This window comes from Canis lupus, chromosome 1 (genome assembly GCF_011100685.1).
Source record: "Canis lupus familiaris isolate Mischka breed German Shepherd chromosome 1, alternate assembly UU_Cfam_GSD_1.0, whole genome shotgun sequence".
Lineage (NCBI taxonomy): Eukaryota > Metazoa > Chordata > Mammalia > Carnivora > Canidae > Canis > Canis lupus.
Window position 1 is genome coordinate 118,790,373 of NC_049222.1, and position 19,332 is coordinate 118,809,704.

Here is a 19,332-nt window from a genome sequence, read left to right on the forward strand (position 1 = left end):
GCATCTGCCTCTGGCTTGGGTCACGACCCTAGGGTGCTGGGATCCATCAAGCCCCTCATCAGCCCCTCATCATCTCTTTGCTCAGCGAGGAGCCTGCTTCTCCTTCTGCCCGCCACTCCCCCTGCTTGTTCTCAATCTCTGTCAAATAAAAAATCTGTAAAAAAAAAAAAAAAAAAAAAGGAATGGCCAAGGGGAATGACTAATGAGGTGACTGTTCAGGCAAAGGGAAGAACCACTGGAGAATTCTAGGGCGAACATACTTAGGTGTTCCAGAAGAGGAAGGAGGCACGTGTGACTGGAGTGGAGTGAATAAAAGAAAGAGACATAACTTGGGGTCAGTGAGCAAAGGAAAACAACAAAACACGTACAACTTGTAAGTCCTTGTGAAGACTCTGGTTTTCTGTGCGACAGGAAGCCATGGAAGGGTTCTAAGCGGTGGAAGGACATCATCTGAGAAGCTTTACAAAGGATCAGACCCATAGTGTAGCAGGAATGGAAGGAAGGACTGCAAACAGGAGGCTATTGCATGGATGTAGGCCCGGGATGAAGGTGACTTGGGTCGGGGTAGGGGAGCTGGGCGTGGTGACCTGGACACACCCAGTGAAGAGCCGAGAGACAGAAAAAGAACACTCAAGGGTTGGGACGCCTGGGTGGCCCAACAGTTGAGTGTCTGCCTTTGGCTCAGGCGGTGATCCCAGAATCCAGGATCGAGTCCCACATCTGGCTCCCTGCGAAGAGTGTGTTTCTCCCTCTGCCTGGATCTCTGCCTCTCTCTGTCTCTCATGAATGAATAAATAATCTTAACATTTCCCAGTCTAAAAAAAAAAAAAAAGAAGAAGAAGAAAGAAAGAACAGTCAAGGGTAACATCCAGCTTTTAACCCAAGTTCCTGGAAAAAAACGGAAGTGTCCTCACATCTTGGAGAGATGAAAGTTTGGGGGCAGGGGGCAGATCACAAACCCTTTTAGACATCCAAGTGTAGCTGTTGAGCTGGGTGTTGCTGACTGGAGTGTGGGGAGAGAAGGTTCGAGCTGGAGGAAAAATTTGGGAGTCGTCAGTGAATAGACTGCATTTGAAGTCATGAGCCTGGATGACAGGCTGGGTGAGACAGTATCTATGGCCAAGAGGAAGAAGAGGTCCAAGAACTGGGCACCCAAATCGAGCTGCTCCATTGCCTGCTTCGTCTAGAAAGGCCAGCCATCCAGGAACGCGCCCTGTCCTGCTGCCGCCCCAGGCCGAGCTCTTCCTCTAGCCACCTCCCAGCTCCATGCGGTCACGGCCCCCTCCGACCTCGGCACATGACTTTTCCCTTCCTGTGCAGGAATCCTGGGGGCCCTAAAGATGAAGAAGGAAAATAGGGAAAGGGTGAAGACTGAAGATATGAGGGGTCCACAGGACTTTACAGGGAGCAGCCCTGTCCACATGGCCCTTACTTACCCAGAGTTTTGAGTCCCCTGTAAATTCTGAGCTTTAACTGAACTTCCCCTACTCGGCACTCCCCTAACAGTGCTGAATGGCATCTGTTCTACTGGGGCCCCTGAGAGATACTCCGATCAGGGTTTCCCATGCAAGCCAGTTATTTGTCTACACGGAAGAGCACTCCCACTCCTAAATCCTTTGTTTCATAACCTCACCCAAGAAGAAGGCCAGTCTTGGTAGCCACCACCCCATTACCACTTGCCCTGTGATTCCAGAGATGACCCTAGCCCAACAGTAGCCACTGACTGCCTTTCTCTAGCAGGCTCTTCCTGGTGACCACAGGGCACGTCTGTGTCTCTATCCAAAACCACTACGTCCCAGTCTCGTGTGTCTTCCTTTGCCACCCAAATTGCATCAGAGAGGAGCGCATGACCAAGGCCAGCCAAACGAGTGCCAGCAGGAGAAACCCAGTGTTTTTCTAGTGTTGAGTTGCCCTTCTGAAAAGAGGAGACCTGAGGATCAGTCCCTGGTGCGAAGGAAAACAATGCAGAGAGTGACCCCCAGAGAGATGCCAGAGTCCAACTCAGAGGGCCAGGCCACCTCTGTCTGCAGCTGGAACATAAATGAGTGATTTCCCTCAGTGTCGATGTTGTGTGGAGCTGGGCTGTCATCTACAACCGCAAGTCCTTCCAAAGGTTTTATGGGTGTTCATCTAAGCACTGCCACACTGCTTCTCTCTATTTTTCATTCTCTCTCTCAATTTTTTAAGATTTTATTTATTGATCATGAGAGACACACAGAGAGAGGCAGAGACACAGGCAGAGGGAGAAGCAGGCTCCCTGCAAGGAGCCCGATGCGGGACTTGATCCACCCAGGCGTCCCCACACTGCTTCTCTAATGTCGTCTCCTGGCCTTTTGAAACCCACAGGCGCTGCTTTGGTTACTGAAGAAGAAGCTGGACATAAGGCCTCGTGATCACCTTTCGGAAGGCTTCATCTTCTGACATTCTCTGGTAGACCCCCTCTAGTTTGGCCTCTGTGATTCCCAGGAGGTTCAACTACTCTAGATTTCCCAATAATATTTTAAGTTTGGGGGACGCCTGGGTGGCTCAGTGGTTGAGCGTCTGCCTTCGGTTGGGGTTGTGATCCCAGGGGTCCTGGGATCGAGTCCCACATCCGACTCACCACAGGGAGCCTGCTTCTCCCTCTGCCTGTGTCTCTGCCCCTTTCTCTGTGTCTCTCGAATAAATAAATAAAATCTTAAAAAAAAAAAAACACTTTTCTTTAAAAAATTTAAGTTTGACATTGTTATTTGAAACCCCAGTTACGTGTGTTTTCTATATTAGCAGAAAACGATATTGGTATCTGAAGGGCCATAAGTCACAGTTGCTAAGGAGAGAAAGCAAATAGGAAGGGACAAGGGGATCATTATTACTTGAAAGGCATTCATCATCCAACCACTAGTGCCGTTACTACTACCACTAGCTTACTGTGTTTGGAGCTCGGCCGTGCAACCGGTTCAACAGACAGGTTAAGAAATCTGGAAATAGCCACTCTGCTGCTAAGTGGAGAATCGATCCAAGGTTGCCTGATTTCTGAGCCCTGTTTTTTTTGTTTTTTGTTTTTTGTTTTAAATCACAGCCCTGTCCTGCCTGCCAGTTTCTGGCAATCCCCCACCATCCCAGTTCTGTTTTTAACCTCTAATTAGGCCTCTATGATATTAATTCCAATTGCCAGGGTAGAATTTTACGAGTGGGAAAGGCCAAGAATGGCACCTCCAACAGATGTGACAGCAGCACGGGAGGAGTCAGGTAGGACAGATCAGCCAGTGCATTAACCGTGGCCCCTTCGGACCCGATCTAAGGATTTGTGTGGGGCGGCAGGGAGACCCCCGCCAGGGAAGGCGGGGCGTGTGGAGGGTGACCAGGTAGCTACCCCACTGTGAGGCTGGCACCTCGGGGTGGTTTGGGATTTGGAGTTCGGGAAATTTTCAGCGTAAGGTAATTTTGCATTCTCCCCAGGGCGAAGCCCTACTGTTTCCCACCGCCAGGGCCACCCTATGTTGTGCCAAGCGCCACCACCCAGAGGATAGGGGTCAGATGCCTGAGCGTCTCAGGGGCAGTGAGGCCTGCGGGGCTGGGCCAAACCACAACCCGAAGACCTGGCGCAGCTCTGCGGCCTTGGAAAGCGCGCGGGGTCCCACTGAGAGTCTGCGAAACTAGCACCTGGGGAGCCTGTGGCCAGCACAGTTCCAGACAAGAGCCCTCTTCCATAACGGGGGAGGCTGAGGCAGGGGGCGTCTAGGTTAGTCTGGCTCCCTCATTCGGGGCAGGCAGGCAGGCAGGCAGGAGCCGGGCCGCGCGGAGAAAGTAAGGGGGCGGGGAGGGAGGCTGCAGCTCTGCGGCTGAGCTCCGGGAGCCCACGGGAGGTCGGGGGGTCGGGCGCGCGGCGATCACGCCGAGGGACGCCGCCAGCTGCTCCGGGGAGGCGCAGCCCCGGGTGGCGAGGCCCGGACACCCGGCAGAGGCCACAGGCTGGCCGCGAGGAGCCGCGCCGCCGCCCCGCCAGGCCCCTCCCACCCCCCGGGAGAGGGCGGAGCGCGCGAGCCTGCGCGCCGGCGGGGCGGGGAGGGGCAGGCCGGGGGCGGGGGCGGGGGCGGGGGCGGGGGCGCGCACGCGTGTGCGTGTGGGCTCGCACGTCCGGGGGGCACGTGTGCGCATGTCCGTCCCCGCGCCGGGAGGGGCGCCGGGCTGCAGACGCCCAGCAATCGTCCGCGTCCGCACGTCCGCGATGGGCGTGCGCGCGCCTGTGCGCGGAGGCTGAGCGGGCGGCTGTGCGCGTGCGCACGCGAGCAGGGCCCTCGGCGCCCCCCGCAGGCCGCGAGCCCGTCCTGCGTCGTCTGCGATCCGCCGCTCCGGGGTGTCGCCCCCAGATGTTCCCTGGGACTCCATCGGTAGTGGCTTAAAAAAAAAAAAAATTCTTACTGCACAAAAGACGTGGGTTTCCACGAGAACGGAAAACTCTATGGTTACTAAAAAACTGCATCAAAAAAAATAAATAAAAAAATAAAAAATAAAAAACTGCATCATCCTGCGCGCAGTTCCGAATGTGAGTCTCACCTCGCAGTTCTGGTACAAACTCTGGTCATCACGTCTTCTTCTTCTTCTTCTTCTTCTTCTTTTTTTTTTTTAAGATTTTATTTATTTATTCATTCATAGAGATGCAGAGAGAGAGAGAGTAGCAGAGACACAGGCAGAGGGAGAAGCAGGCTCCATGCAGAGAGCCCGACGCGGGACTCGATCCAGGGTCTCCAGGATCACCCCTGGGCCGCAGGCGGCGCTAAACCGCTGCACCACCAGGGCTGCCCTCTTTTTTTTTTAATCACGTATTATTCTTTTAGTTTGATGTGAGAGCTGAGTTTTAAGTCGTTATTTTCTTCTTCTTTTTCTTTTTTTTTGCATTAGAATTTGCTCAGTAATTTGCCCCCCAACACCTTGTTTGGCCTGGCTCCTCTGGAAATGCTTCCCGCTCTTCTGCGTGTGTGGCCGATGAGACCTGACCCTTGCTCTCTGGAGGCCTTCGTTCTAGTGGGAGGGACAAAGGCAAACTCGATGCCCGGGGAGCACTAAGCGCTATAATGAAAAAGCGAGTAGAAGCTGGGCTCTGGCCCAAGAGGACAGATGGAGAGGCAGAAGCAGGGAGCACTCTTGGGAGCAGCTGGCAGGGGAGCACGGGGGCGGGGGTGGGGGAGCTGAGTGTACGGGGAAACCCTGAGCCTCAAGAGTGAGAGGCAGGAGGCAGGTGAGGACCGGGTCATTGGTAGCATACTGAAGAATATGATGGAATTCAAATATGCTTGTGAATAGACTTCTGTGACTTGCTGGATGAGGAAAGGATTAAGGATGTCTTCTAGGATTTCTGTCAGAGCAGCCTGGTGGGTGGATGGTAGCGCCTCTTAGCAAGGAGGGGAAAGATGGGGTTGTCTAAAAGACTAAAAGACTGAGTTTTCTTCCCGAAAGAAGACACATGGATGGCCAACAGACACATGAAAAGATGCTCAGCACCACTGATCATCGGAAATGCAAATCAAAACCAAAATGAGATACCATCTCACAACAGTCAGAATGGCTAAAATAAAAAATAGGAGAAACAAGTGCTGATGAAGATGTGGAGAAATAAGAACTCTCATGCACTGTTGGTGGGAACGCAAACTGGTGCCCCCACTGTGGAAAACGGTATGGAGTTTCCTTAAAAAAATTGAAAGTAATTTCAACTACTAAAAATGATCCAGTAATTGCACTAGTGGGTACTTGCCCAAAGAATAAAAAATATTAATTCAAAGGGATACATGCACCCCTATGTTTATTGCAGCATTATTTACAATAACCGAATTATGGAAGGAACGTAAGTGTCCATCAATAGATGAATGGATAAAGAAAATGTGGTTTATATACACAATAGAATATTATTCAGCCACAAAAAAGAATGAATCTTGCCATTTACAACAATATGGATGGAGCTAGAGTAGCTTGCTAAGCAAACTAAGCCTGTCAGAGAAAGACAAATATCATACACTCATTCATATGTGGCATTTAAGAAACAAACAAAAAAGACAAGCCAAAAAATGAGACTCTTAACCATAGAGAACAGATGGTTTCCAGAGGGGAGGTGGGTGGGGGAGATGGGTGAAATACATGAAGGGGATCAAGAGCACACTTGATGAGCACTGAGTAATATATAGAATTGATGAATCACTATATTGTACACCTGCAACAAATATAACACTGCTAACTACACTGGAATTATAATAATAATTTAAAAAGATAGTACAAACAAATAAAAGACTTTGTTTTAAAAGCAGAGACTGCATCTTCTTTTCAGTTCTCCTCCTAGCAAGGCCCTTGCTCCTTGATGACTTTAGATGTTGAAGTGAACAGGAAACTCCTGAAACAATCTTTCCTCCTGACTTAAGCCCACACCCCAAACTCAGACCCAGTACTAGCCACATCCAGTCCCTCCATCAGACACACACATCCTGAGCCCGGCCAGCCTACCCTTGTAGAATCATCAAGTGAGCTGTGTGTGCGTGACTTCCAGGAGCCTGCCCCTGGAGCTTCCTCAGAATGTGTGGCTGGGAGGCAGCCAGTCATGCTTTCCAAGTACATGGCTTTCTGGCATTTGAGGAGCTGGACATTGCAAGGGTTTCCTCTGCGTCTCCAGATTAGGAAGCGGGTCACAACAGTGGTCACACAATGCACAAAGAGCCAAACTCGCAGTGTGCCACGGTGGGCACGCTGTGTTTCAGCTACATTCCTTGGGCTGGCCGTCCTTCTTTGCCAGGATCCGTCAGGTGATGAAGGAGGGGTCACCAGCCTCACAAGGACCCTCTTGCAGCTCAGGTCTAACATCTGTTCAGGTTTCCACTCTCCCCCATCCGGCACATAGCTGGGCCACAGGACTCCTCTTCTGTCTCCACCACTGCTGTGAACTGAAGTCAGTGAACAGCACCACGTACTGGTGTTGAACAGGAACATGCTTGAATAAAATGCTAGCATTTAATTTTTTAAAAAGATTTTATTTATTTATTTGAGAGAGAGGGAGTGTGAGAGGACAGAATGGTGGGGAGATTTAGAGGGAGATGCCGACTCCCTACTGAGCAGGAAGCCCGATGTGGGGCTCCATCCCATGACCCCAGGATTATGCCCTGAGCTGAAGGCAGACGCTAACCGACTGAGCCACCCAGGCACCCGATGCTAGCATTTAACATGCACTTCTAGTGTATTTTCTAGCACATTCACACATCATAGCTGTTACTGAGTAACCTTGTCCTGGGGTGCGCTTAGAAGGCTCTGGGTCTTGGTCCCCGTGCTTAGCTTCTGGGCATTTCAGCAGAGAGAAGCTTGAGTGGTACTTATAGATTAATGCTGATATGTGTTTTCCTGAGTTCATGAAAAAAAAGTTTTGGTCAAGTCTGTCTTGCTGCAAGTGAAAAGAAGTTGATTCCCCTGTAACCCACCCTCCCTTTGTGGTTCCCACTGAACAAGCTTTCCTTTTCGCTGGGCATCATCCAATGTGACTAGTCCTTGTCCCTTTAAGGTATGGTCTCTTTGCCAAATAGGGGGTCCCTGGCAGAGCAGAGTGAGAGCTCATCCCTGGGCCCACTCCTTGGAAAGGCTGGCTGGACAGCTCACAGTGCCCATGGTTGGTGGAATGTGGGTGGTGGCCGAACACAATCCAAGGAGAGAACCTGCATTGTTCCATGTGGTCTCCCTCCCCATGACATGGGCTCTGCCTCCAGAGGCCTCTCCCAGCTTTGGCCTTCGGGAAGCCAACTGGAGAGGTGTGGTAGGTTGTCTGCTTCCTGCCCGCCCACCCACCCCGCTCATCCTAATATTCCCAGTGGTCTTTCCTCTCACGAAGGTTTCAGAACCAGAGGATGAGCTGACCTAAGAACCACTGTGGGTGCAGCTTTGCAAAGTAATGAATCAGGCAGGGCTTCTGACATGTCTGCTGTAGTTCATTTCAAACAGAGATACAAAATATTATTAAATGTATATTTTTAATAAAGCCAATAGTTATTTTACTTATAGGAGCTTTAAAAGTAAGATACAAAATGTAGAGTTCCAGTTTGGAAGCGTTGTAACTATTCACACGAGACGTCCTGCTGATGCCCGAGCAAGGCAGTCACGCCCGGCCATGCAAAGGACACAAACACACACACACACACACACACACACACACACACACACACATGCGCTTTGGCGAGACCCCTCTGCCAAGCGCAGCACCTGGAATTACCAGTGTTCAGAGCAAGGCGGTGCTGAGAACACAGCACCTACAAGGAGACCACACAAACAGCTTCACACAGCCTCACAGCCTGGGGATATGCAGTTACAAAATGGCCTGCTTATTTGAGAAGAACAGACTGGAAAGTGACAATTAGCGGTGTTGGTGTCACCTGCACAGGGCAGCAGGGGCTGACCTCTGTCCAGGGTGAGGTCTCTGGGGGAGGCACTATTAAGACAAGAGGACTTCAGTAGGATAGAACTTGAAATACAAGTTACTGCGGACACGTTACTGAAGGGAAGAGGAAACTACACTACAAGGAGAAACAGCCACAAACAACTTGGACAGATTAGTGCACACACAGTGACGGCTAACACGGACCAGAGCCACGCAGGGTTGGTGCAGAGCACGTGCCTGAAAAGGTCTATGTACAAAATAGTTCTTTGTAAACATGGTGAGGTGAACGTTCAGAACCCACGGTGAGAGGATCATAAGTACAGGCAGCAATGGCATCCCCACACAGCACAAAGGACGACACCCGAGGCCTGGAGACAGCCTGGCGACACAGTACTAAACATTCAGATGGCTGGGCTCAGACTCCCTAGGGGGCCTCTATCATTAGTGTGGATACATACATATACATATATATTTTTTCTTTTTGGTATTTTTAAATATAAATTTACTTATATCCGTAGAAAAATGAGAACATAAACGTGTTATTACAATCTTTGCTGGAAAAGCTTATATGGAGTTAGAAAGAATAAACCATTTATTAGTAGTTAACATATATATTAAAATGGTTTAATGATTTAAGAAAATATAAAAAAAATATTAATACTGTCAAACTTTCATACCAGAAAATATTATGGATTTTTCTCAATTAGACTTTTTCAAAGATGAAATATGAAAAATTTAAATAAGTTTTATATAAAGAACTTCTGTAACCTCAATTAATATACAGTGGGATATGTCTACCCTATAGAGATATATGTATCATTATTTCTCAATTTAAGCACCATTCAATTCTTCTGGATCCATTCTGGCTGGAAAATATCCCAAAATCCACAGGATGTTATCTCTTTAATGGCACACGTTAACTGAAAATGAGGTGGTTTTTTGTTCTTGTTTTTTTGAAAGAAAAGACTTTAAATTAATTCCTATCTACAGCTTAATTGGTTTGTCTTGAGCCAGCTCACAAATGTTACTGCAATGCTTCAAGTGCAGGTGTCTCTGTGCAGCCACGTGACCACACCCCCAGGTTTGGAAACTGTGTCGAAACCTCTGGCCATGTGTGGACGGGAGGGCAGCAGGTGCAACTTTATCCTGCACACGGACAGCAGCCAGCTGGCTCATCTCCATGCACCATCAGGAATATGCCTCTAACATTAGTTTTATGATCCTGCTTTTGTAAATCCGGTCAGGACTGCACCCCTTCGGTGCTGCTTGGGGTGGGGAGGGGCTGCCCACCCACAGAAAACCCAGGTGATTGCTTCCAATCACAAATATTCTATACTTTGCCCGTTTTGTAGAAGCTTAAATAAAGATAGTGTTGAACAAACCTCCAGCCTCTATATTTGTTATCTTAAAATATTCAATGCATTTTAGGCAGGAGATGTTTTAACTAAAAACCTATATAAAAAATATCTATGAGATACAGTGACTGATGTGGTCATCACTCAACGTGTTAAGGAGGGGGAGGGTTTCAGAAGAATGGTCAGTTTTGCTCTCAGCCTTAGGCCTGGTGCCTTCCCAACACACACAGTGGGACTACAAACTTGAGAGCTGTGTTTCTCAAAATGCGGCCTGTGGCCCACCTGCATCAGAATTGCTGGAGCTGCTTATTAAGCTCGAAGATCCCCCAGCATCTCCCTGAGGGTCAGAAACCTGTTTCTAGCTGGCCCTCCAGGGGTCTGATGCCTCCAAAGTCTGGGAAGCTGGGCCTTAGAGGCTTGGAGCTGCCAACTACCCCCATCCCCAAGGATCCCTGCCTGGGACAGGGGTGCACTGGTCCTCTGGGGGGCTGGTGCCAACTAGGCAGCCCTGGGGCGGGGACACTGACCCCAACAGCTCTGGGCAGGCGGGCCGGCCCTGGGTCAGTACTGGGGCAAGTAGGCCGGCCTGCGCTCAGCCTTCCCGGGGAAGGCTTTGAAGCCCTTGGGCGCCGCCTTGTGTGCTGGTGGGGGCGGGGGCTGTGGTGGGCTCTGCACATAGGGAAAGGAGGCGGTGCCGCAATCGCTGGTGGCGGCCCACACCGGGGACTGCAGCATCTGCATGCTGTCATTCCACTGGCTGCCGGGGCTGGCAACTGCGTAGAGTGGTGCGCTCGGGCTCGGCAGTGTGCTGGGCAGCGGGGAAGGGTGCTGCCAGGGTGCTTTGGGTGGCCACGTTTTGGTTTTGTTATCCTGAGAGACAAAAGAGGGTTCTTAGTGGCATTTCTGGCGATTCATGATCTTTCCCACTTCCCCAGGGCTCTGGTCCTTATTCCCACCTAGGGGCCAGGGTAGGAGCCCCAGACCCCTCACAGCCCTGGGCAGCACTGTCTAACTGAACTTGCAACAACAGAAATGTTCTGTGTCTGTGTTGTTCACCGCATATGGTTAGCGCCCCTAGGAACTCAATTTTTATTTATATTTGATTAATTCCAATTTAAACAGCCACATGTGGCTACTGGCTATCACAGTGGATGGCACAATCCCAGGGCTTTCTCTACATTTGCCTCTGAGTCAGCTGAGATGGTTAATCATGGGAAAAAAAGTTGTTCACCACAAAGAACCCATCATTGCTTTGAAGCCCTCTTAAAACGGAAGCTTTGGAACTGTGCTCATGGTCTGTACCCCATACAGCTGGCCCTTGGTGACCAGAGCAGGGCCCACAATACCTGGTTAACGTCTTCCACTGTGGTAAGAAGAGGCGGTGAGGGTAGCGTGCTGGTCTCCTGCTCTCCACTGCTGTGTTTCCTGAAAGAATCAAGAGCTCAGTGCCGTGGGCACCTGGCTTGCTGCCCAGCTTACCTTGACATGCTAGCCACCTGGTTCTGGGCAATGGTTCTAGGTGGGGAGACCTTGGATCCACTGCATGTGGGGGGTCGGGCGGGTCACCACTGAATGGAACACGCCCAGAAGTCATTCATGGGTTTGGGGAGAGCTGGGGGTGGCAGGCATTCGGACAGCCACTGGCTGTTTCAGCTGCTCTGAGTATATTGGCTCTGGCTTTTGTTAATTTATTCAACGGATACCAACTGTTTACCATGCCCTGCGGAAGTAGGACTTAAAAGACTGTTAGTTTTAACTAGAAACATGTATAATTTCTGTTATAACGCTGAATGAAAAAGGCAGGAAGGAGCCGGCTCAGGGCCAAGGCAATCAGTCTACTGGTGCTCCTGCCTGCAGACACAGCAGTCTCTGTAGAGGTGGTGCTACAGGTGGCTTCCTCCATGTCTCGTCGGCCTCCCCAGTTTCCCTTGTTGAAAAAAAGACATCTTAAATGCTACCGTTGGCTCAATTCTGCTCCTTCTGCATCCTCCTGTCTCAGTTCACTGGCACCCCCTTTCATACAGATGCTTCAGCCAAAAACTCATACCCTGATTCTTCTCTCTCACACATACCCCAGTGCTAATCTCTCACCAGATGCTCCCCCACTTTGTTCAGCTATCTGCTCAGAGGCCTCCCTGACTCTCATATTTTTTTTAAAGCAGGTTCCATGCCCAGTGTGGAGCCCAATGTGGGGCCTGAACTCATGACCCTGAGAACAAGACCTGAGCTGATACTGAGTCAGATGCTTAACTGACTGAGCCATTTAGGTGCCCCTTCCCCCCATATTTTTCTTCATAGCAACTAACCCAACCTGACATGTTTGGTTTTTCCTTTTTCTTTTCTTCTTCCCAACCTCCCTCCCTTTTTTTTTTTTTTTTTTTTTTGAGTAGCCTCCATCCCCAACATGGGGCTTGAACTCATGACCCTCAGATCAGGAGTCTCATGCTCTACCAAATAAGCCAGCCAGGTGCCACTACTTTAAAAAATTTCTTAGACCTGAAAATACTCTACTGTTTTCTTTTCCTCTTTGACAAAGAAACTGAGGATCAGAGAAAGTCAGGCCCTTGTTTGCAGTTGCAAAGTCTACTGGTGAGTCGTGATTAGAACCTGGTCATTCTGGTCCTGCTCCTCCCACAGAAAGGCACAGACCAGTTATCAGTAGACCCCATTCTCTAGAACCCTAGAGTTCTAGGTGTTTTTAGCTACCACTTGCATGAGACTTTTTTGCCAGCAAAGCCTCAGCCAAACCTTAAGTCATCTGGGCTACAAGCCTGCATGGTAGCCATAGAAGACTCAGCAAGACCGTGCTAGCAGAGGCCCTCTGCCTCTGTCACACCAGGGTGACAAGGAGCCATGGGGTTCTTGAGCCTTCCAGAGGAATGATCACATTCATGTGCCCCTCTGTCCTCTGCTTACATTTAGAAATCTCTTCATACCTTCTCTGCTTGACAGCAGCAACGAGGTCAGGCCCTGAAAACATGGAGAACAAGCTGTCCCCGTTGGCAGAGGATGTCTCGTCGCTTGAGCTGGCGGAGTCCCCTTGAGCCCCTGACCAGCCGCTGTGCAGGCTGTCCCTGAAAGCCAGAGAGATAAGCTGGTCCCAGGCCTCCTGCAGCTGGACAACCCCGAGGCTGCCCCCACTCCCCCAGCTCTAAAGGAACGGTCTTTAGCCCGCACTCCTCTAACAACCAGATCGTGGGCTCATCTCCCCTTCTAAAAACCCAAGCTTTTCTTCCTGTCCCTTATTATATAGAAAGTAACATGTATTCTTCGCTGCCCTTCATTCTTCTCAGAAGCCTGTGCTTTGCATATGAAATTCATGGTAGAGCAAAGAGCTGAAATGGTCTTTAGCTGTCCAGATTTATTAACTGAGTAGAAATAAAGGATGTGAAAAATCAATCTCCAGTTGTCTTCAGGATGCAAAGCTGCAGTTTTCTCAATACGCTGGCATCTGAACTATACACGTTTGCTTTTTGGAAGCTATAAGGATCGCATTCCCCGAATCGCATGGGTTGCACAACTATGCCCATTTCAGCACAGAAACCATGTTAAACATTCAATTACGTCACAAACACCATCAAGTAAGTTCCTAGTTCAGGGCAGAAGACTATGTGTTGAAAATCATCGGTTTATACAAACGGTGTGTTCACAGGGACATACCATGCCACCTGGCATCTTCAAGTCTTGTCACAGAACCCTGACTACTTAAAGATGTGACCAGGTGTCAGTTTCTCACAGGGGGATTGTGGAATTGAGTTGCCTGATGATGGTGCATGAGGGCCCCATGGGGGATAACAAGGTCCCAAACTCAGCTTCCCTGCCACACCCAGCACTCACCCTTCTGTGAAGAACTCTGGGAAAGGCCAGGTCCGATGGGCATCATCCATGGGTGGCCAGTGGCCCCGGGGGTTGCCTGGGCGGCGGCCGTGTTGCACTTGGCGCTTCTGCTGCATTGCCTGGCTTACTCCTGCCACATAGCGTGCAAACTCGGGGTCTGAACCCACTGCATTAGGACAAAGGGACAGAGAGGGTTTGGGGCCACACTGGCCTCTTGTCTCCTTCTCTGCCTCCTGAGCACATTCTGGTCACACATACACAGTGAAAAGTGGCAAGGTGCTGCCTGGCTTGTGGCCCCGGAAGCCAGAGAGTTGGCTGTAGGCCTGGGGCTTTCAGCCAGATGTCTGAGGCTGGGGTGAGGTGTGTGCACAGTGACCGTCAAGAAGGGTTATGCCTAAGACAGAGGCAGGCTGAATGTGAAAGACAGAAAGAAGAACACAAAAGGATCCACGATTAAATCTTAAAGACAAATACCAGACACTTAAAAATTTTCCAATGTCTGGTGCTATGTACATAACACTTAGGAAGTCACATGATGTCTTTAGTGAACTAATAACCTGAGAGTTATCAAAGCATCAGGGTCAGCCAGATAGAGGTATGTCATTCTCACTTGGCCCAACTCGAATCGAGGATTTTCTTGGGATATTGGATGGCAGATCTACTCATTCAATCTGAAGACAGTAAGAGTGTTAATGAATGAGGTGAAATTTCAGAATTTAAGAAGTATTAAGAGGTGACTAGAAACATACTGGAGAAAGCTGAGTAAGGACGGGCAGGACAGTACAAGTGGGAGAAAAGAAAGCATAGAGGGCGTTGAAGGAAAAAGTCAAACAAGAAGATACAGCATGAAAGGATCTCTGGTTTACAAACTGAGTATGACTCAGCAGTGTATACTTTTCAGCTTCAAGCTAGGAGAGCTACTAGGCATAATCTCATATTAGCTTGTCCCCAGGGCACTGCCACAGGACTACTGCATGAGACTGTGCTGTATGTGCGGCGCACAAGGATGCCCACAGCTGGGGAGGGGAGCGGCGGGGCCCAAATCAAGGCCTCCTTCTCAGGGAGTCAAGCCATGCCTCTGGGGCTACAGGTGCCCTGTCCAGAGGGGGTGCTCTGCTCTCACTGGCCCTGCCCGAGAGGGTGCCTTCTGGGATTCATCTATCCAAGGAGTGCCCTTCCTTAATTTGGGAAAGGGGCTATACAGACCTTATGCCCTCGAGGTGGGCTCTGCAGGAAGGTACAGTAAGGACCTGCAGGTCACAAAGGAACACATGGCAGATAACACTAGTAGGATTTGTAACCTAAAGACATAGAGGCCATTCAGGGCTCAACAAAGATCAAAGACGGTAAAATCCTGCCAGACACCACTTATACTCTGGATTTATTTTTAAATTTTTAAAAAGATTTATTTATTTGTTTGTTTATTCATTCATTCATTCATTCATTCATTCATTCATTCATTCATGAGAGACAGAGAGAGAGGGGTAGAGAGACACAGAGAAAGAGAGAGAGGCAGAGACACAGACAGAGGGAGAAGCAGGCTCCATGCAGGGAGCCTGACGCAGGACTCGATCCCGAGTCTCCAGGATTACACTCTGGGCCGAAGGCAGCGCTAAACCGCTGAGCCACCGGGACTGCCCTATATTCTGGATTTAATTACCCGCCTATCAAAAGATGTACAGACTGTTTCACAGCAGTTGAGAAAATGTGCCCTGCCGCACCCACTGCAGCCAGTGGCAGCCACGTGGGCCTGCTCTTCCACAGCAGGTGGAACTGTTTGCCCTTCTGCGACCCAGGGAGCCAGGCTGCCCACATCCACCACCCAAGGGAAGCAAGAACAAGAAAGTGTGAGCAGCAGTAGGAGGGATTTTTAGACCTAAGAAAACATTTCTTTCCATTTGTAGCTAATGCTGGGTTGTTTCAGCAGGGAATTCCTCTTCTGCTGGTTATTTATATAAATATTTCCTATAGTTATTTCTATATTTCACAGTATTTTCCTTGTGAATGAAATATATTTTCCACTCTGTATACCTTTTGTTCAATTAGAGAAAAAGAGTAATGGATTTCTATGTATTTATGTTGCATGTACCCACCTTGCCAGACTTGCTTAATAATTCTAGTTTTTTTATTGAGGAGTCTTGGTTTTTATCCTCCCCCCAATTCTATTGCCAGCAAAGAGATGTGCTTTTCAATGCATCTTTTTCTAAAGCTTATACATATCTTGCTGTATTTTTCTAGAAAGTCCAAGACAAAGTTACATGCTATTGTCAGTAATAGTTGCCACTCTGTCTGGGTCTTAATTTTAATTGGAATGATTTTGTTTCACTATACAGAGTAATGTTTGCTACTTGTTTTTGATAGATAGTAGTTGTTTTTTTTTTTTTTAATGTTTAAGAACTTTCTTTCTATTCATGTCTTACTTTGAGGGTTTTTTGTTGTTCTCTTTCTTTTTTTTAGAATCATTGGTATCTTTTATCAAATGTCTCTACAGCATCTATTGTTGTATGAGTTCCTTCTCATGTAGTGGAGTGATAATGATGGATTACTGAGCAGTAGTGGAGTCCCTTACACTGCTCCACCTTCCACCCCCCACCCCCCAGTACACTGGATGTAGCAACAGATAACTGCTTTTCCAATCACTGCTAGATTGTCTTGCCTCTATCCACACTCATAAAGAGATGACTACAGTTTGCTTTTTAAGTAACTCTGATAAACTTTTTGTGGTTAAAATCATGTTGGCTTCATAATTACCCTTCCAATTTCTTTCATTAAAATAGATTAAGCAGGTTTTCCATTTCTTGGTACAATTTTGGTGATGTGTATTTTATTTGGAAAGAAGTCATTTTTCCATTCAGTTTTCAAATATATTGTCATCAAGTCATTTGTAGTAATGTCTTAAACTTCTTTTAACCTCTCCTATTTCTGGAGTGACATCTCCTTTCTCTTTCTTAATCTTGTTTCTTTTTGCTCTCTCTTATTGTGGTTTATAATAAATTGGTTTATAATAAATATAATACCTATTTTGTTGGTCTTCAAGATACTCTTCTTTTAGATTTTATTTACAATTTCTATTATATTTTTCCTTTAAATCTAATTAATTTTAGTTTTTCTCCTTCACTGATTCCTCTTCCTAGTTTATTTTTTTCTAGGTTCTTTTTCTAATTTCCTAAGATAACTCTGGTGGTATTTTCATATGTTCAGGCCAGGAGAAGCCATATTCTCTAAAGGCAGGAGGGTGCTCCACCAGCTTTCATACATCCTAGAGTTTAGGCAAAGAATAATCACACAAGTTATGTAATCAGGAAAAAGCAGCTCACAAACGGCCTGCCACCTTGGCTCCCATGAATGGGAGAGCCCAGCCTGAAGCCCACTTGAACTATGGCATGTAGAGCCATTCTAGTAACTTCTCTTAGCCTCAACCCTACCCTCTGTACAGTGAGAAAAATAGTGGTCCTTACAGCGTCATTCTCACCACTGCTGCCTTCCTTTGCTAGATGTATTCTATACTTGCCGTCCAACAGTCAGAAAACATATTTAAAGGGAAATTAGGTCACCTGCCCCCACAAGTAAGGCTGCTGTGTTGAATAGGCCCTGTGAATCCTCAGTGACTATATTTATGTGAAAATCTCAAGGTGGGGAGGAAGAGCCCACATACCTGCAGGATCAAAAGGCAGAATCTCTCCCAACATCCCAAAGACGCCATCACTTTGGTCACGGTTTGGCCAGGTGTTATTTCTAGGTCCCTGTGGCTTCTGCCCCAAAACTTCCGACATCACATTATCCATATAGCTGCTCACCAGACCCAAGCTGTACAAGTCGGAACTGAGATCAGATATGCCAGGCCACTGGCCAAGAGGGGACAGGCCTGCTCCAACAGGCTGTGCTGGCTGCTGGCCTGAGCCATGTACCCATTTCCCAGGGGCCCGAGGCTGGGGTGGGGGCTGCTGAGGTCCAATGGGTTGGAGCAGGTGTTGGTAGTACTGGACTTGGGGTTGTTGTTGCTTTGGGGATTGCTGCTGAGGCGGCAGGCCCGGCTGGGAAGTCAGAGTTGTGTGGGCCCCAGCCTGGGGTGGCCGTGGTGGAGGGGGCACTGGCAGTGGTGGCTGCTGTGGCTGCATGGCTCCTGCCTTCTGTTCAGTCACCATGGCTGTGGCGGCAGAGTTACGCCTTGTCACCAACGGGGAGCCCTGATGTGACTGGCCCATGTTAAAGCCAGAGAGAAAATCTATCACCTCCTGCATTTCCTGATCGGTTGGTAAATTCATACCCTTCTCATCCTTGCCATCATCCCCTTGCAGGAAGTTGTCACGCCTCTCCATGAGAAAACCATTGGCTATTTGATTACTGGAATTCTGCGCTGACTGTGAAGGGTCTGTAGTCCTAGGGAAATTACCAATGTTCAAAATGCTTTGTAACCTTGAATCAATATTGCTGGGCATTTTGGTCTTCTCTTCCGAACACCCAGCTATGAAGAGGTTTTTGGAAGGAGTATTTGGGATGGAGTAATTTGTGCTGCTACTAGAGCTGGTACATGAAGCTTTCTTGGTGAACCGGGATGTCAGTTTGGAGAATGTCTTCTGCAGGCCACCTGAAGATTTGTTTCCATTCCCAGAAGGCAGGTCAGCCTGATTCCCAAAATCGCAGATCTCCCTTTGAAGCTGGATCTGTATGCAGGGTAAAGCTTGTTCCCTATTTAAACAGAAATTTATTTAAAAATTAAAAAAGATAAACATGCAAATTGGATGATGAAATGGATCTCTTTGCGTTTAAGAAAGACTTTAAGGACAAAAAAAAATCTCTCTAGTTGGGGGACGCCTGAGTGGCTCATCAGTTGAGCTTCTACCTTCGGCTCAGGGCGTGATCTCACATCCTGGGATCAAGCGAAGCCCACATTGGGCTCCCCATGGGGAGCTTACTTCTCCCTCTGCCTGTGTCTCTGTCTCTCTGTATTTCTCATGAATAAATTAATAAAAATCTTTAAAAAAATCTCTATAGTTGGTATCAGGTTCACTTATTTTATAGATAAAATGAACGCCTGAGACTTAAGTGTACATAAGACTGATCCAGCTGAGGAATGTGGATAAATCTACACAGGGGCAGAGGGGGGTGAGCAGGACTCAGCGACACTATATAGCACTGTTGTCCTTGGAAGTAACTTATAGACAGTGTCAAGGACAGATGGTTGTTACTTCCAAGGTTTTCTGAGCACTTTTTCCAGTACTGAAAGAGAGCCCCAGAGATGGAAAGGGTATGAGGCTGAGGCAGGCGATAGCTGCTGTTACCTTGGATAAGCTACCTCAGTGTTCTGGGACCTCAGCACTCAGGAGTTAAGAAAGGGGACACATGGCTAGATGTTTAAGGTCCCTACCATTCCCAAGTTCATAATTCCTAAAGATAATCTTATAACTGTCAGCTACTTTCAGATATAAATAAATTTCATGTAGGCTAGAAGTAATTTTTTTTTCCTAAAATTTATTTATTCATGAGGGACACAGAGAGAGAGAGGCAGAGACAGAGGAAGAAGCAGGCTCCCCGCGGGGAGCCTGATGCGGGACTCGATCTCAGGACCTGGGATCACGCTCTGAGCCAAAGGCAGATAGATGCTCAACCACTGAGCAACTCAGGGGCCCTAGAAGTAAATTTTTTAAACATTTCTCTGGTCTTAGTTCTTAAGAACACGAGTCAGGCTAAAATCCTCTTGATGCACTTACTCTCTCTTTTTTTTAAAATGTTGCCCTGCCTGTGTGTATAGACCTACCT

General features: G+C 48.2%; 1 protein-coding gene and 1 long non-coding RNA gene across 8 annotated transcripts in view; one reads left to right on the top strand and one right to left on the bottom strand.

Annotated features, from left to right (window-relative positions):
• Positions 1-2,866: 2,866 nt before the first annotated feature.
• Positions 2,867-3,790, top strand: LOC111090839. The gene is made up of 3 exons (XR_005353232.1): positions 2,867-3,000; positions 3,155-3,228; positions 3,439-3,790. It is a non-coding gene; the product is annotated as an uncharacterized LOC111090839 (long non-coding RNA).
• Positions 3,791-7,957: 4,167 nt separating this feature from the next.
• GARRE1 (granule associated Rac and RHOG effector 1) overlaps positions 7,958-19,332 on the bottom strand; it is a 77,393-nt gene continuing 66,018 nt past the window's right edge. For 5 of the 7 annotated variants that reach the window (XM_038529419.1, XM_038529421.1, XM_038529422.1 and 2 more), the window contains 5 exons: positions 17,228-18,261; positions 13,573-13,738; positions 12,672-12,809; positions 11,082-11,160; positions 10,297-10,605 (listed from right to left, as the gene is read on the bottom strand). In XM_038529419.1, coding sequence (XP_038385347.1) covers positions 10,297-10,605; positions 11,082-11,160; positions 12,672-12,809; positions 13,573-13,738; positions 17,228-18,261 — 1,726 coding nt within the window. Of the gene's footprint in view, positions 10,606-11,081; positions 11,161-12,671; positions 12,810-13,572; positions 13,739-17,227; positions 18,262-19,332 lie in introns of all 7 variants that reach the window. The other 2 variants (XM_038529424.1, XM_038529425.1) reach the window with 1 other exon arrangement.